Below are 17600 nucleotides of genomic sequence, written 5' to 3' on the forward strand. Positions count from 1 at the left end.
ACATTCGTGAAGAAAGGTATGGAGAAAAATAAGCCTTAAGGGATGGAAACGAGCCCCTTGTTCAAGCGGATGAACTGACCCGTCCGTCTAAGGGTCAGCGGCAGGAGAGCAGGGGCCGTCCAGGGGGCCCCCAGGATATCACAGGGCTTCCCCAATGTCTTCATGACTGGGATCAATGTATTAGACCAGACACTTCAAGTGAAACCATTTTTCTTTGGAGGCTGAATGAACCTAATTGGCTGTGGATATTGTGAGCGAAACACGCGAAGGGCCGACGCTGCGCTTTGGGTTCACGGCCCAGACCCGGGTCCGAGCCCTCCTCCGCCCTGAGCCGGGCAGCGGGCAGCCCTGTGGCTCGAGGAGGCGTGATGGCCACAGGATGCCTTTCTCTAACAAATATAGAAAGTAAACAAGAATGGGAGAATCTGCTCTCGAATGAAGACCAGTTCCCATTTCATACCATCTGCTACATGCCGATAGAACACATCCACGGCCTTCCTGACTCAACAACAGGGCACTTCGTTAAGCCTTTTTCTAGGGCATCGTGGATGACTCCCCCGGGTCTGTCGTAGGTGGAGAGAGGGGAGGGAAACAGTGAAATAGTTTAGAACCTCCTTCAGGGAGACAGGGGTGACAGAGAAGGAGATTCAGTTCAGGTCAAGTTCAGCCTGGATTCCAGCCTCGTTCTCCCTTTCTTCCTTCCAGGCCGGCCATGTAGCCAGCTCCCAGGCCCTGAGGTGCAGACCCAGAGGGGACAGCAGCCCCCGCCCAACCGTCCGGGCCTGTCCCCTGCCAGCAGGCCCGGCCCCACCCTGGACCTGCGTCCAGCCCCAGTACCGCAGCCCCGCCCCAGCCTCGCCAGGGCTCCCGCGCCTGAGGCCTTACTTGGCGACCCTCTAGGACTGGAGTGCCACCTGGTGCTTTCAGGCCCTGTCAGTCACCCTGGGCACAGAGCTTCAAGCTGGCTCTCAGTCTGGGGCAGGAGGCCCTGCCCTCCATGACACACCTCCTGGTCTCCAAACTCTACCAAATTAGGTGACCAGGGCTGTCCTGATCCCACCTGTGGCCTGCCAGGCGAGGTTCCCTCTCTGTCCCTGCCGCTAGCTGATTTATCCCCACCAGTGCCTGGGTCATCCCGCTGGGCAGCGGACCTACCTGCAACACTGAACTGTCGTTACCTGTCGCGGACGCTGTTGTCAGCCAGGCAGATAACCCTTCCTGCCCTCACCACACCGTCTATTATTTCAGGGCAACACTCTTTCCCCCGGCGCTGGAGTGTTGGCATCTGCTAGTGTCAGCAAAGTCCCTCTCAGGAGACTGCCTGCAACCGAGAGCCGCCTGGTCCGAGGTCCTGCCCCCTTCCCAGGGCGCTCAGAGCTCTGGCGGTTATGCAGGAGGGAAGGGCCCGCTGTGCCCGCGCCTGGCAGATCAGCAGGAGACGTGACTGTGACTGCCTCTGTCCAGTGCTGCCCCCTCTCTCCCCACAGGTGCTGATCCAAGTGCACCCTGGGTAAAAGTCCAACAGGCAAACCTATGCCCCACGGTCAGCGACCCTGGAGGCCCTACCTGTGACGTTCACCAAGCCAGTCTCTCCTTTAGATACTCCGCCTCCTCTCGTCTGGAACTCCTAGAATTTGAGATAACTAACGGGCCCCTTTAGTGCACCTGTTCTATGATGTCTGGTGGTCAGGCTCTTCTCGGGAAAGGTATAAAAGTCTCCAGCATTCCAAATCTGGACAACAGGAAGAACTACAGGGACAGTGGTGAGGTAGACAGAATTAACAGCCACCCAAAGATGTCCAGGTCCTATAACCCTGGAACTTGGGAATATGTTACCTTACACTGCAAAAGGAACTTTGTGATGAACTAAAGACTCTGAGAGGGAGGGACCATCCCCCAATCTAGTCACATGGGGTCTTAGAAGTAGAGAGAGCTTTTCCTGGCTGTAGTCAGAGGGAGACGAGACTACAGAAGGCAGGCACAGAGAGCTGGAGCGTCGCTGGCTTTGAAGATGGAGTGGGGGGCACATGTCAGGTCTAGACGCTGGACAAGGCAGTGGAACGGGCATTCCCGGGACCTACCAGAGAAGAATGCAGCCCTGTGGATGCCTGGCTTTCTGTCGGGGAGACCAGCACCAGGCTTCCAACCCACAGAACTATAAGGGAATCAACTAGTGGGATTTTAAACCACTAACTAGGTGTGTAGTAATCTGGCAATAATAGCAAATTAGTCATCCAGAGGAAAGACAGAATGAGGAGAAAGAAAAACAATTCTTCATTTATGTCCACACTTTATCTCCCCTTGTATGCTTGACTGGGACTCCTGTTCAGGAATCCTTGAGGTCATTCTTTCTTTCTTTTTTTTTAATTTATTCATTTTAGATAGGAGAGAGAAAGAGAGAGAGAGAGAGAAGGGGGAGGAGCAGGAAGCATCAACTCCCATATGTGCCTTGACCAGACAGGTACAGGGTTTTGAACCGGCGACCTCAGTGTTCCAGGTCAACGCTTTATCCACTGCGCCACCCTAGGTCAGGCCTTGAGGTCATTCTTGAAAACACCAATAAGGGACAATTCTGAGTAACAGGAACAACACTGACCCTGATTAAACAATAATTTTATGAAGATGAGTGGGCTTCTCTATCAGTATCTATTTACTTTTAAAAAGACAAGGGCAGCCCTGGCCGATGACTCAGTGGATAGAGTGTCACCCTGGCATATGGGTGTCCTGGGTTCAATTCCCAGTCAGGACACACAGGAGAAGCGCCCATCTGCTTCCCCCCCCAACTCCATCACCCCCTTCTCTCTCTTTTCCCATCCCACTGCCAGTGGCTCAGTTGGTTTGAGCACAGCCCCTGGCACTGAGGGTGGCTCTGTTGGAGCACATAGGCCTCAGGCTCTAAAAATAGTTCAGTACTGGAGCATCAGCCCTAGATGGGGTTGCCAAGTGAATCCCAGTCAAGGTGCATGCAGGGGTCTGCCTCACTATCTCCCCTCCTCTCACCTAAAGAAAAAAAAGAAAAGGATAAGGGCATACCTTTTGAACTATCTGTGCAAAACAAGCTTACAACTAATGATATAGGAACACAAAGATGAACTCAGTATTTATCCTAAATAGAGTAGTAATCATCATTTGAATGTGTGTTAGGGCCATTCTGGGATTTCATTTGCATGGGCTGCTAGCTGGAAAAAAAAAAGGCAGGAAAATTTACATCAAGTTAGTAAATGTGAGATAATCTCAGTAAAAAATTCTCCTCCCTGGTTAGAAAGACAAACAGACTATATATAGCTGCAGAATTTCTCTTGACTTTGGCTTATATGTTCAAAAATGCCCTTATCTGCCATCAAGAATGTGGGTATGGGAAATTCATGACATTAAAAGGCCCCCCAAATAGTAGCATTCAACATGATAAATTGTGTTGATTATATAACTCTGAGGTCCACTCGAAAGAGCAGAGCACTGGGCGCCGGTAGCTAGCTGCCCAGCTGCCCACGGCTGGGGCAGCATGGCTCCTCAGACATGGGCACTGTAGGCTATCGCTGGGCAGGCCGGGGTGGGTCAAATGCATGGCGGGCAGATGAGCCAGGTCCCCGGCCCCGTCAGCAACCCCGGGAAGAGGGAACATCCTCACACACAACAGTGTCGAAGAGGCATCCTTCCCAGGGCTGTCTGTCCACGCTCAGCCCTCTCCAAAATCAGCAGACAGGCCTGTTCTACGTAGAGATCTTACTCTTAATAAATTGTAAGATCACTCTTAATAAATTGTAAGGAGCCCTGGCTGCGTAGCTCAGTTGGTTAGAGCATCTTCCCAATACGCAAAGGTTGTGGGGTTCGATCTCCAACCAGGGAGCATACGAGAATCAACCAGTGAATGCATAAATAAGTAGAATAAATCGATGTTTCTCTCTGTGTATCTCTCTCTCTCTTAAATCAATCAATAAAAAATTTAAATACATAAATAGTGAGAAGAAGAGAAAGGTCTCAAACACTGCTTCTAACCATTTCATGTGGATTTTCTTTGCCGCACTTGGGTGTGTGAGCCTGTCCCTGTAAAAGTAACAGACCCAGCACTGACGGGAACTTGAGAAAGGAGGTCGGGGCGCTGGTCCAGGCATGGGTGAGGAGGGTCTAGATCCCTGGGACTCCAACTCCATTCCCACCAGGACGCAGGTGACAAAGGACACCTCTCAAAGGCGATCTGGAGGTGGGCACCGCGGGGGATGCCTTATCCAGCGGCACACCAGAATGGAGGCGGTGAGCGAGAAAAGCCAACCTGGACTCCACCACAATTCTGAGAAAGTCTCCAACCTCAGCACGGTAACTTCCGTGCGCTTAGTCACACACTTGCACAATCAGAGCCAGTCTCAACACTTCATCTGAGGATTTCTGGTCGTAAGTTCTCCAGTTACTATGGCTAATAACCCTCTGCAAATGCAGTGGCTTAAAACAACATTGTGCTCACCAGGCTGCAACATGGGCAGAGCCCGGCAGACAGCTCACCTCTGCTCCGTTCAGCTTGGACAGGGGCGGCGAAGACCGGGGAGACGGGCAATGGAACCGGGTGGAGGCTCCGTCACCGACAGGGCCACCCCTGGGCGGCGAAGACACACACAGTCAGAGGCTGGAATAGCTGGGGGGTGGGGGTGGGGGGTGGGCACCTCTATATGTGGCCTACTCTCTCTACAGGGTCTCTGTGTCATGTAGCCAGACTTCTGTGGCAACTCGAGGTTCCAAAGGTGCAGTGAGGGTGGGCGGAGCGCCCATGCATCGGGCGGAAGCTTTAGCACAACTCTGACCTGGCCTCAGAAATCACCAGCGTCACTCCGCCCATGTTCTGGTCTCTAGAACTGAGTCACGACACCTGGCCCATAGTCAAGGGCAGAAGAATGGCATTCCATCTTTTTTTTTTTTTTTAAGTGGGAAGAAGGTTAAAGATTTTGTGACAGTATTTGAAAACCACATTCAATATGGAAAGAGAGAGGAAGAATGCAGTCTGAGATATATTAGGGAAAGGGTCAGCTGAGCGTGACGACTGAACGTAGGTGGAACGGGCGACATCGTCCTGGGAGGGCCAGGAGAGGGTTCTTGACCGGCAGCCGGGCGGCCATGAACAGCGCACCCACTTCCTGGGCATCGGAGGGCCCGTGCGTAGGGCTCTCCACGGGCAAGAAGAAATGCAGGACTAGGAGGCAGGAGCTCCAGGCAGCAGAGAAAGAGAGACGGCAGCCACGTTGCAAAAGGCAGGCGTGATGATTCCAACTTGCTTGAGAAAGTTAAGGGAGGCAGAAGGGGAAGGACCAAGTTAATGTTAAGGGCCAGGGGGGAAAAAGAGGTGTAGTTCAGGAGAAAAGGAAATAACTAAAGGTGAGTAGAAGGTGAACGTGCTAGAAACTAAAGGAAGAAAAAGGTTCAAACGAAGAGAAAGAAGTCACAGTCGCCTACACCTTTGAAAGTAAGGGGGAGGAGGGGGTTAAAAAAAAAAAAAAAGACACCAGACTTCGTCAAGAGAGTGTCCAGGAACACACATTTTGCACAGCCTGTTTATTTCTACTACCTGTATGAGGAGAGGCAATAATTTCTCATCTCAGCAAGTAGAACAAAGGCTTCTAATAGACTCCAATGTTTTGTGTTGAAATAAACTATTTCTCTATATGTGTAAGAAGCTTCTGAAAACTACCACAGGACGGCAGACTTCTCGTGAGTCGGAGCACCATTCCTCCTCTGATAAGACTACCTCCGGCCAAACCCTACCCAGCCCCAGAGGGCTGTCAGCTACACCGCCCTTAGCAGCCACCTTGCCCACCTGTCACGTCCTGATGGCTCTCAACAGCAAGGCCAGTTTCCATGGACTTTGAGGTCAGCAATTTTTAAAATCCAGTTTAAAAATGTATGAGAAGTATTGTATTCTTGTCTTTAAATGATGTGGTCTGTCCATGTGTGCTTAAAATGTTCTAAAATATCAAGGTCCCCATAGTGTTGAAAACAAGTCCACAGGCCCTGGCCGGTTGGCTCAGCGGTAGAGCGTCGGCCTGGCATGCGGGGGACCCGGGTTCGATTCCCAGCCAGGGCACATAGGAGAAGCACCCATTTGCTTCTCCACCCCCGCCCCCCTCTCCTTTCTCTCTGTCTCTCTCTTCCCCTCCCACAGCCAAGGCTCCATTGGAGCAAAGATGGCCCGGGTGCTGGGGATGGCTCCTTGGCCTCTGCCCCAGGCACTAGAGTAGCTCTGGTCATGGCAGAGCGACGCCCCAGAGGGGCAGAGCATCGCCCCCTGGTGGGCAGAGCGTCGCCCTTGGTGGGCGTGCCAGGTGGATCCCGGGCGGGTGCATGCGGGAGTCTGTCTGACTGTCTCTCCCCGTTTCCAGCTTCAGAAAAATAATAATAAAAAAAAATTTTAAAAATAAAAGAAAAAGAAAACAAGTCCACTTCAGAAAGCTCTAGAAGGAACAGGGAAGTGTATTCTAATGATACGTTAGCTATTAGCTATGAAGGGCCGAAGAGGCAGAGGTAAAAACAGGCCTAAGCGAAGGATGGTACGTACACCTTCTCTGTACTGACGGGGGGAAGGGCGTTGAGAGAGAGGGACATGCATGCACACAGAGACGTGCACACAGCTGTCGCCTTTCTCTTCATTCTGGGCCTGGCCATGGCACCGGAGGAGACGTTCTCTATCACGTACAGGATTGGGGGACAGTCATTTGCAAGAGCTGAGCGCTGGCTGCTTCCACTGGAGTCCCTTCCATCAGCCTGCCCACTCCAGCCAGCTTCCCGAGAAGAGGCTGGTCACAGAAACTGGCCACAAGTACTCCGAGGGGCTAGATCTAAACCCGGCGTGAGCCCAGAGAAGAGCTTCCAAACCCAAAGTAGTATAGGAAGAGAGGAAACGTTACAGCCTTCTTTTAAAATCAATAAAAAAACGAGCATCAAATTAAATGAGGAAGATAAAATTTGTGATAAAGTACTTCACTCATCACAAAGATAGATGTATCTTTCTTTCTTCTTTCTTTCTTTCTTTCTTTCTTTCTTTCTTTCTTTCTTTCTTTCTTTTTTTCTTTCGAGAAGGACAGACAGGGACAGACAGGGAGAGAGATGAGAAGCATCAACTCTTCGGTGTGGCCCTTTAGTTGTTCAATAATTGCTTTCTCATATGTGCCTTGACTGGTCACTGGGGGAGCTCCAGCTGAGCCAGTGACCCTTTGCTCAACCTAGTTACCTCTGGCTCAAGCCAGTGACCTTGGGCTTCAAGTCAGAGGCCTTTGGGCTCAAGCCAGTGGCCATGGGGTCATGTCTATGATCCCACACTCAAGCCAGAGACCCTACCCTCAAGCTAGCAACCTTGGGGTTTCGAACCTGGGTCCTCAGCGTCCCAAGTTGATGCTTTATCCACTGTACCACCACCTGATCAGGCTACATAGATATTTCTTTAAATATTCCTCTTAATTATATACAAGTTCAATGATTAGTTGATAATCATGATTTATTATTTTGATAAAATATTTTATCATTATATAAAAACATAATAGAATTGAAACCCTTGCTAAACTCTTATTTCAGTAACCCAGGCCTAAGCATTCAGTCTGACTATCATAGTTATTGCCAGGACACACATAAGAAGACATTAAAACCCACGAAGAGGCAGTCTTGCATATTCTACCCTATAAAACGATAGTAAATGCAGGAATCAGAAGTCAAAGAAAGATTAGAAAGAGTATAAAGAATAAATTGAGCATATTTACACACATCAAATACGATAGTAATAAAAACTAACTACATATCGATTGCCAACAACCTGAGAAACACAATATTAAGTTTTTTAAAAATCACTGATCAAAAGTTATAAGTGTGGTCACTATACTCGAACAATAAGAACAAGCCACGTGAGCTACAAAAGCTCTGTTTTTAAAATCTATCAGGGAACCAAGGCTGCAAAGAAGCCTAAATGTGTCAAGGTCTCCCAAAAGAAAACAGGCCAACACCTGCTTTCATTCTCAGCAAAGTGGCAGGAAGAACAGAAATCTACCATTGACAGGAGTAAGGAGAAACCAAGAATGTTTAAATGCATGTGATAGCCACCGTGCCGCATGGACTACAACCCCAAGGTGCCTGAACTAGAGTAAGTCTGCACCACCGGCCAACTCTTTCCAACGGCTCTGCACCAAACCCACAGCAAGAGTACACCAAAGGCTGGGCCAGGGCAGGAGAGTTGAAGACCTCTTTCCTGATGCCTACGGGAACTTCGCCAAGGGTAAGGCAGAAGTCAGAGCACAAAACAGAACAGATCTTTCTTCGGTACCACAGGTCTTCACCTAGGGCACTGTAGCCGTCTCCAAAGCTGGGGTCAGACCGCTGGGAAGAGAGCGACGACCTGGTGTATAGGAAGTTGGGACAGTGAGGGCTAAAGACAAAAAACTCTCCCTAGTAACCTCCAAAGCCGGAAGTCTGGCTAAGAAACAGAAGTCTTCCAGTTCAGTGAGCTGGTTTTTTTATTAGGCTATGAGACGTAAAGAGCTCTTCAGAGTTTTTCCAGGACTCAGATACCACTCCCTGCTACAGGGAAACCCTGACGCTGCTGCCCTCGACACCTGAAGTCAGTGATGAAATGAATCTAACCAAATCTTTGGCAAAACCCACACCATTTCAATGATAAATGAGATTGACTCAGCCTCTCACCAGTGGCCTGATAAAAGACAATTCCCTTTTAAGTTACTACAGTTCTTTCTGCCATGCAATAAAAAAATCATGAGGCACACAAAAAGAGAAGATATAACCCATAGTCAAGAGGAGAAATAGCCAAAAGAAGAAGACCCAGAGATAAGACAGATATTGGAATCATTAGGCAAGGATTTTGAAATAACTACCAAAAAGTATGTTAAATTATCCAATAGAAAATGTGGGTGGGAACAGATGGGGAATTTCAGCAGAAAAATGGAAATTATTTTTTTTCTTTCTTTCTTTTTTTTTTTTTTACAGAGACAGAGAGTCAGACAGGGACAGACAGATAGAAACGGAGAGATGAGAAGCATCAATCATTAGTTTTTCGTTGAGCATTGCTACACCTTAGTTGTTCATTGATTGCTTTCTCATATGTGCCTTGACCGTGGGCCTTCAGCAGACCCAGTAACCCCTTGCTGGAGCCAGTGACCTGGTCCAAGCTGGTGAGCTTTTTGCTCAAACCAGATGAGCCCGCGCTCAAGCTGGTGGCCTCGGGGTCTCGAACCTGGGTCCTCTGCATCCCAGTCCGATGCTTTATCCATTCTGCCACTGCCTGGTCAGGCTGGAAATTATTTTTAAAGCCATATTTAAAAACTTTGTAAAATATAGAAATGTTGAAAATAAAAAAAATAATATATCAAAAATGGCTCAACATAGACAGGACACAGCAGAGAAAAGAATCAGTAAACTTGAAAACATACTAATAGGAATTATTCAGACTGAAACACAAAGAAAAATAACCCCAAAGACATGGAATGAAATATACAAGATGTATGGAATGATATGAAATTCTATCATATGTAAATAATGGAGTTCCAGGAGAGGAGAGAAAAGGGGACAAAAGAAATGATGAATCAAAAAGTTCAAAAACTGATAAAAGAGATTAATCCACAGATCCAAGAAGCCTTAGCAAACTCTAGGCAGGATAAATATACAGAAAACCACAACTTGGCATGTCCTTGTTCTGCAAAAACAAAAGAGAAAGAGAAAAATCAGCTGGGACAAAAACTGACCCATTACACATATAGGGAGGAAATGCTAAGTAATAACTAACTTCTCAACAGAAATAAAAGAGGCCATATTTAAGGGAAGAATTAAAAACATTAAGATGGGCCTGACCAGGCATTGGCGCAGTGGATAGAGCATTGGACTGGGATGCCGAGGATCCAGGTTCAAGACCTTGAGGTTGCCAGCTTGAGCGTGGGCTTATCTTGTTTGAGCAAAAGCTCACCAGCTTGGACCCAAGGTCGCTGGCTCGAGCAAGGGGTTATTTAGTCTGCCGAAGGCCCATGGTCAAAGCACATATGAAAAAGCAATCAATGAACAACTAAAGTGTCGCAACAAAAAACTGATAATTGATGCTTCTCATCTCTCTCTGTTCCTGTCTGTCTGTCCCTATCTCTCTGACTCTCTCTCTGTCTCTGTAAAAAAACAACATTAAGATGGTCCCCAACCCTTCCCTAAGCCAAATTCCTAAATGTAACTAATTTTAAGTATCTATTGACCAGTTTTCCCTTTCCTAACAACCAGAGCTACAAAAGAATACATGTACCTCCTCAAAACCCTTAATTTAAATTTTCTTGCTAAGATATACTAACTCTGCCATGAATAAATTACATGTAACATTGTACTGCAAAAGAAAAATCTCCAGCCCTGCCAGTTGGCTCAGTGGTAGAGCGTCGGCCTGGCGTTCAGGAGTCCTGGGTTCGATTCCCGGCCAGGGCACACAGGAGAAGCGCCCATCTGCTTCTCCACCCCTCCCCCTCTCCTTCCTCTCTGTCTCTCTCTTCCCCTCCCGCAGCCAAGGCTCCACTGGAGCAAAGTTGGCCCGGGCGCTGAGGCTGGCCCTGTGGCCTCTGCCTCAGGTGCTAGAATGGCTCTGGTTGCAACAGAGCGACGCCCCAGAGGGGCAGAGCATTGCCCCCTGGTGGGCATGCCGGGTGGATCCCGGTCAGCGCATGCGGGAGTCTGTCTGACTGCCTCCCCATTTCCAACTTCAGAAAAAAAAAAAAAATCTCCAGATCATGTAGAGATGGCCCATTAAATAATTGACCACCACTACCCTACTATAGAAATCTTCAGGTATTTTTTTTCTGCATAATTTGGTATCACTACCCACCCACCAGATGCACCTGAACACAATAAAACATAAGTAGTTAAGAGTATCCTTCCAAGCTTTATTAGATAAATTCACATATCAGAAGTCAAGAACCCTAAACATGTGAAGTTACTCTAAATGCTGATGGTTGTTAAGAAACATTCACCTATATCAGAGCACTTTATTTGCTTAAAACAGTAGTTAAAAAAGTAAGGAAAACTAAAAAGAAGTTTTGGTTATCCAAGAGAACATTAAATCTCTATCACTAGTTATCTAAGTAACTAAAATGATTTTTTTAATTTTTCTGCTTCAATTCATGCATTTGAAAAGGGTACTTGATCTTGAACTCAGAAGAATTATATCAAATAGTCAAAGTTCCTAAGGCAACTATGTTCTATAAAAAATTCTTATTATAAATTTTATTAATGCTCCCAACTTTACAAAAGAAAAAATGAAGCATAAAGTTATTTTTCAGTGTTTAGATATTACCATTATTCAACAACAAATATGTACTGAGCACCTGCTATTTACTAGGATACAGCAGCAAATAAAACAAAAGGAGGCCCTGGCCAGGTAGCTCAGTTGGTTAGAGCTCTGTCCCGATATGCCAAGGTTGTGGGTTCGATCCTCCATCAGGGCATATAAAAGACTCAACCAGTGAGTGCATAAATAAGTAGAATAACAAATCTCTCTCTCTCTCTCTCTCTTTACCCATAACCATTCTTCCCCCTCTAAAATTAATTTAAATTTTTTTTTTAATTGGAAAAAAAACCCAAATGTGCCAGGTCTGAGCAGGCCACCTCCGCCCTGCGGGGTGCTCTCACCAAGGAACTGGCGCTGCCCTTCCAGTTCGTCCCCTTCTCTCTAAGAAATACCAATATTTCGGAACCAAAGACTTTATTTTCAAAATTTCAACTTGAAACAACCAGTGTGTGTGTGAGTGTGTGTGTGTGTGTGTGTGTGTGGTGTGTGTGTGTGTGTGTGAGTGTGTGTGTGTGTGTGTGTGTGTGTGTGTGTGTGTGTGTGTTTTAGACAGACAGAAAGGGATCATGCTCACTGACCTCCCCCCTTGCAGTTCTGGGGATGTGAGAGGAGGGCAGTGGACAGCGCAGTTGAGTCCCGGATAAGGCAGCCAGCCCCTCTCGGGCCAGCGAGCTGTCTCAGCAACGCGGCAACCAGCGTCCTCCCTTCCCTCTTAAACACAGCTGTGAGATGCTGTCACTTTGCATCCGTAACCCATATGTTGAATAAAAGATGCCAGAAGACAAATAGCCCTGCCCTACTTGGAAGCGAGTAGAGCGCTGCATCGCATCGGGTGGCTTCCAGCAGTGTTCTTGACTGTCTTCGCGGCTCCAAGAGGGCAGCTCCAAAAATGGAAATGAAATCCAGTCCTCACGTCCTGTGGGTTTCTTCAGTGTGCTTTCTAGGGGTCTGGGTAAGGACAGTCCCCAGACATCCCCGCAGGACCCCGCTCAGAAAGCGCAGGAGGGAAAGCAATCTTCAGACCCATACACAGCTCTTTATTTTAAGCGCAGACTACAGAGTTCTGCGGGGGGGTTTTCAGCCCTAATAAACTACCACTGTCACGCTTGCTTATTAATCCGCACACACCCCTTCCTTCAAAGGCTCTCAGAGAGGGCTGACCAGAGGCCTCGAGAGGCTATTTCCAAGGTTTCCTCTAATCCTAGGCACCATTATAGAGCACTTGCTATTATGTGTCAGACATTGTATGAAACACACTACTGTATTTAATTTATTCTTCACCGCATTTAAAGGTAGATATTATTCACCCCATTTAATCGATTGGGAAACTAGGGCTTTAAAAAGTCAAATAATTTTGCCCAGGGTCATACTCCTGGGTAAGAATCTTGGGATCCGTCCACTCAAAATCCATGCCTGTAACCACGATTCTATCCGGGCGGAAGAGCAGCACAGTGGGCAGCCACGGGCCCTGGCTGCAGTCAGAAGCCCCGCCCCTAATGACAGTGTGCCCTCCCATGGTTGTTGAACCTCTCCAAGCCTCAGTCGCTTCATCTTCAGAGTGGGAATAATCATTTCTGACCTGCCTTTCTCCCAAGATTGAAGTTAGCAACTACACTGGAATTCCAGTCAGTTCATCTCTCTTGGACAGACCTCCTGGGTCCGTCTGTTCAAGGTTGGGATTGAGAGAGATCGGGGTAGGAGCAGAGTCACAGGATAAGCAGGTCGAAGACTAACTACAGAATTACTTGTCTTCTTTTTAAATTTTGAATTTGCCTTCGTGTGTAACTGTACGGGGAAGCATGGAGTCTAGTGTTTGAAAATGAACTCTACTAATATTATCTAGGCATGAAATTAATCAAAATAGGCAACTGCATAGTATGTGCGCGATAAATAACTAAAGGAAGGGCAGAGGGGGGCAGGTGAAACCAGCATTTTCTCTTGATCTCTTGTCTCTTTTTAGCCTGTTTGTATTTCATTACCTATGCGTGTAACTAATTGGTTCTCCGAGTCTCTATCAAATTAATTCAGCCAAAGTTATTTTTTCCCACTCTATAATTAGCAATGATAAAAGAACTTAAAAGCAATACAGTGACATATAATCTTTGCCAAGCCATAATAGTCCATAGTCTGAACAGCCCCATGATTCTTCTCAACTGAGGCATCATGCTGGGAGGGGCCTATCTTCTTGACATTTCAAATTGCCTCACTGAGCAACACACATGGAGACCAACCACGCAGACACACGCAGAGCGGATATACAAAACGCGGCTGCTGAGAGCCGCTAATGAAACCCCAGCGACCGTGTTTATTGCTACTGCCGTCAACAGTTAACACAAAGCTGACGCAGGAAAAGATGCCTGACGACCCGGACTTGGGGGAACTCTTGGAAGAAACAAACACAGACATAGAGAAAATAGATTTATGATGGTTTGTGTTTGAACAAAGAACAGAAAAGATGGTAAATAAACCTGGTGGGTGGAGGAGGGAGGCCCCCTAACAACACTGTGGGGATCTGGGCACCTATAGAAAATGAGATATTCATCATCCTACACCAGACACTTGTGGCTGGTGCTCTGCAACTGAACCACAAAATTAACCCATTTTCTCCACTCTTAAAATTGCTAAAAGGAGCAAAAATGTCAATATAGATCCGTTCAAAACTTTTTTTTAACTTTAGGAACATAGTGACTACTGTCTGTCTAGGGGACCACCTGTAATGGAAGCCACCGTGCAACCACATGGCATCATCATTCCATTGCCTGAAGTTATGCCTCAGAGTGCAAACTCACTGGGCACCGACTGGCTGCTTTCTCAGTTCCCAGGTGTGTAAGGGTGGCTCCCACTGGGGACAGCAGCAGAAGGAACAGAGTATTTCTCTTGCCATTCCTAAAGCCTTGTCACAATCTTCCCCTCTCATCCCCAGGTCCCCCAACAGACTCCACCAACTAGCCTCAACTGTGCACAAAAGTTAAACTGCTGGGAGAGACCTGGAAAGTTTATATGTGAGAAAGCCTGGGGGAAGGGAGGTTAGACTGAGCTCTCTCTGCACCTGTTCTAACTCAATCCTTGAAAATTGTTCATCACAGCACAGCGATCAGATACAAAATGTTTCCCCATAGAGGGTCAGAGGGCCTTAAGTAAATCATTACATTGTTACACTGTCAAAAGATCATTCATTTCTGGTTGAGACAGCATTTGGAATATCAAACTCCTGGCACAAAAATCAGAGTCTATTAATATTTATCAGAACAAAAGTAGAGAAACACAAAAGGTTTTAATTAACCCTATCCAACAGAGGCAGATGAAAGGGTATCATGCCCCATAATAACCAGGATACAGTAGCACAAAGAAATCTCAGGAATATATTGCTTTTTAAATTCTAGGCGGAAGAAGCTACAACTTTCATTGAACATAAGATACCAGGAATTACATATGAAAGTGCATTGCAAATGTTGGACCCAATAAGAGCAATTGAAATTGATTCTGGAATGTGGTTAAACTGCTTTATCTAATACCACTAATAAATAAGACCTTTCATTACTTGGCAAGAGGATAGTTGCTGCTGGTCAATTTGATTTTCCTGAAAATGGGAAAGACTCACGTGCACTTTTTTCTCAGATAAAAGCGCTCAAGTCCGAAATTCCTGTTTTTGGAATAAGAAAGTTGCCAGGCAATGTCACACTTTTCCTGAACAGGTCTAAAGTCTTCTTTTGCGAGTTCCCAAATATGGGCGGGGAAAAAATGGTGTATAGAAAACATTTTGTGTTGAAACTTTTTAAAAAAGTGAACAGTTTAGAAACATCGTGGTCAATCAGAAATGGTTGTTCAAAAGTGAACATCTAAGAAGAACAAAAAATAAAATTATCCTTCCAGGCCACAACGGGGAACGCGACTTTGAAACCTAAAATAAGACGACTTCATTATTAAGAAAAGGTATGCAGACACAGTCAACTGAGTTTAACAAGACACCCTACAGATTGTGCGCAATCCAGGGAGGGTTCTATTTATCCCTGCGTTGAGAATCAGCCTCATCCCCCTTCCACAGGCTCCAACTGGGCTGGTTTGCTAGTCTCCAAACTCAAGAGAAACAGCTCCAAGAATCAGTCACCTGTGAGGTGCCACCCAACCCCTGCAAGCAACAAGGCCAGCACACCTTCCAAGTGACCTCACCCCCTTCTCTACTCCCAGAGCCCGCCCCAGAACTGCATTATCTCAGGGGACCGAGAAGCAAACAGACCTTCAAAAGAAAAGGGGGGGGGGAGAGGGCTTGTATTATATAACAATATTCAGTAGATAAGGCTTCTAGAAAACGAAAGTAGCAAGGGGAGGGGTTGGGAGAGGCGAGGGGAGCCCGGTATGGGGAGCTTTCGCCGCCACTTACTCGAAGGCGAAGAAGAGTCCGCTAGTGACCAGGATGAGGATGAGAGTCAGGTAGAAGACGCCCGTCTGCTGGGCCATCATGATCCTCCCGTTGCAGAAGAATTTGTTTCTTCCCGGGAAAACCTCCCATTTTCTCCGGGCCACGATTTTCTTCTTCTTGTGGGGCGACTCCATGGGGGAGGAGCTGTGGGTGCTGATCTGACTGTACTCGCAGTCTTTCATGGGCCCGCCGCCGCCGGGAGGCATCCACGAGGGCAGCCGGCGTGGGGCACACAGCCCCAGAAGCCCCCCGGCCGCGTGGGCCCCGCCGAGCCACGACCGCTGCCGGCCGCCGGGCCGTCCCCCGAGTCGCGGCGCCTTTGCCCCTAAGCGGGATCTGAGCTCGGCGACAACTTTGCGGAGGACACCCAGGTTAACCCCTCGGGGAGCCCAGCTGTCATAGCCGGAACCCTTCCTGGAGGGACGGCGCTCGCCCGCAGCTCGCGGCGGTCCTCAGTCGCTTCCAGTCCGCGTGCGGGGGCTCCAGAGCCCCGCAGGGCGCAGGGGGCTGCCTGGCCGACTCCGGGCTCGTCGCGCGCCCGCCCCCTCGCGCTGCGGTTCGCTCGGCCCTGCCGCCCCCGGCCCGCCGGCCGCGCCTTGGCTCAGAGCCGCCGACCCGCCGACCCGCAAGCGCTGCGCCCCGAGGGGACGCGAGGCGGCGGCCGCGGCGCCGGCTTGCTTGGGAGCCACTTCTGCGCCTCGGCCAGGTTTATTCTAATCCTTCCTCCCGGCGGCGGATCCTCCCCAGAAGAGAGAGATGGAAACTGGGAGGCCGCTCGCGGCACCGGCAACCCCTCCCAGGGGTGGGGACACCAAGCACGTTATTTTGTCAAGAGCGGGCTCGGCGACAGCCCGGGATCTGCTCGTGCTGCGACCCCGCGCCGGCGCGGCAGGCAGCGGAGCCGAGTCCGCGGCCCCCGCGCGGGGCTGCCGGGGCCGTCCGGGCCGAGGTCGCGGCGGCGGCTCGCCGGCTGCGGGACCAAGGGCTCCCTCTCACCCTCCTGCCCCATAAGAGCCGGGCCCCAAGCAATGAGGGCCGCCGGGGGGCGGACGAGCGCGTCTCAGGGCCGCGGGGCGAGTGCCACAGACACTTGTTTGCAAGGTTCAGCCCCGCGCGCGCGCGGCGCTCGGAGCGGGTCCGCCTCCTGCCGACCCGGTGGGCGGCGGCCCGCGCCTCGCCCTCGGGCTCCTCCTCCCGCTCCTCCTCTTCTCCCGAACCCCGCACCGCCTCCGGCTCCGCGCCGCCGCGGGGAAGGCGCAGGGCTCCCATGGCATCGCCGGAGGACGGCTCGGCCCGCCGCGGCGCGCGCTTTCCGGCGGGCTTCGGTCCGCTCCCCGCTTCTCCTCCGGGGTTATTCCCGGCCCCAGCTGCCGCCTCGGGACACACTCACTCGAGCACACACAGCAATATGCAAACCCATTTTTGCGACTTCGGGGACCTGAGGAGCCCGCACGGAGAGGTGACCCTACCCGGCGTGTCCCAGCCCTGCGTCTTCCTTCCCCACCGTGGCGCGAGGTCGAGTTGCGAGGGTCTTTATTGCTGCCCGCGAATGGGATGAGGGGCGGTGTGACGGGATGGGGAGGGACAGCATGAGACAGGCCGGACTCCCGGGAGGGGGCTGCGGGCAGAGGTATCGGGCCCGGGTTTCCAAGATTCCCGCGGAGAGACAGAGTGCGCGGAGCGGTCTGGGTCGCTTCTGGCCCGGCCCCTACCTCCTGCCTGGAGCACTAGCCGGCTGGCTTGCTTTGTGTGGGTTGCGTGGGTAGCTACCACCGGGCCCTTTCTTTCTCACTTCTCCGACACGGACGCTCACGATTTGTTCGCTTTATTTCCTTTTCCCTCGAGCCCCCACGGCCACAGAGGGACAGCCCGTGCGTGCCCGACACACAC

General features: G+C 49.5%; 1 protein-coding gene across 2 annotated transcripts in view; it reads right to left on the reverse strand.

Annotated features, from left to right (window-relative positions):
- ZDHHC14 (zinc finger DHHC-type palmitoyltransferase 14) overlaps positions 1–16789 on the reverse strand; it is a 252365-nt gene extending 235576 nt beyond the window's left edge. Inside the window, exon 1 of one of the 2 annotated variants that reach the window (XM_066372942.1) lies at positions 15672–16789. In XM_066372942.1, coding sequence (XP_066229039.1) covers positions 15672–15916 — 245 coding nt within the window. In that variant the 5' untranslated portion in view covers positions 15917–16789. The remainder of the gene's footprint in view (positions 1–15671) is intronic. The other variant, XM_066372943.1, reaches the window with a different exon arrangement.
- Positions 16790–17600: the final 811 nt, after the last annotated feature.

Source organism: Saccopteryx leptura, chromosome 3 (assembly GCF_036850995.1).
Source record: "Saccopteryx leptura isolate mSacLep1 chromosome 3, mSacLep1_pri_phased_curated, whole genome shotgun sequence".
NCBI classification, from domain to species: domain Eukaryota; kingdom Metazoa; phylum Chordata; class Mammalia; order Chiroptera; family Emballonuridae; genus Saccopteryx; species Saccopteryx leptura.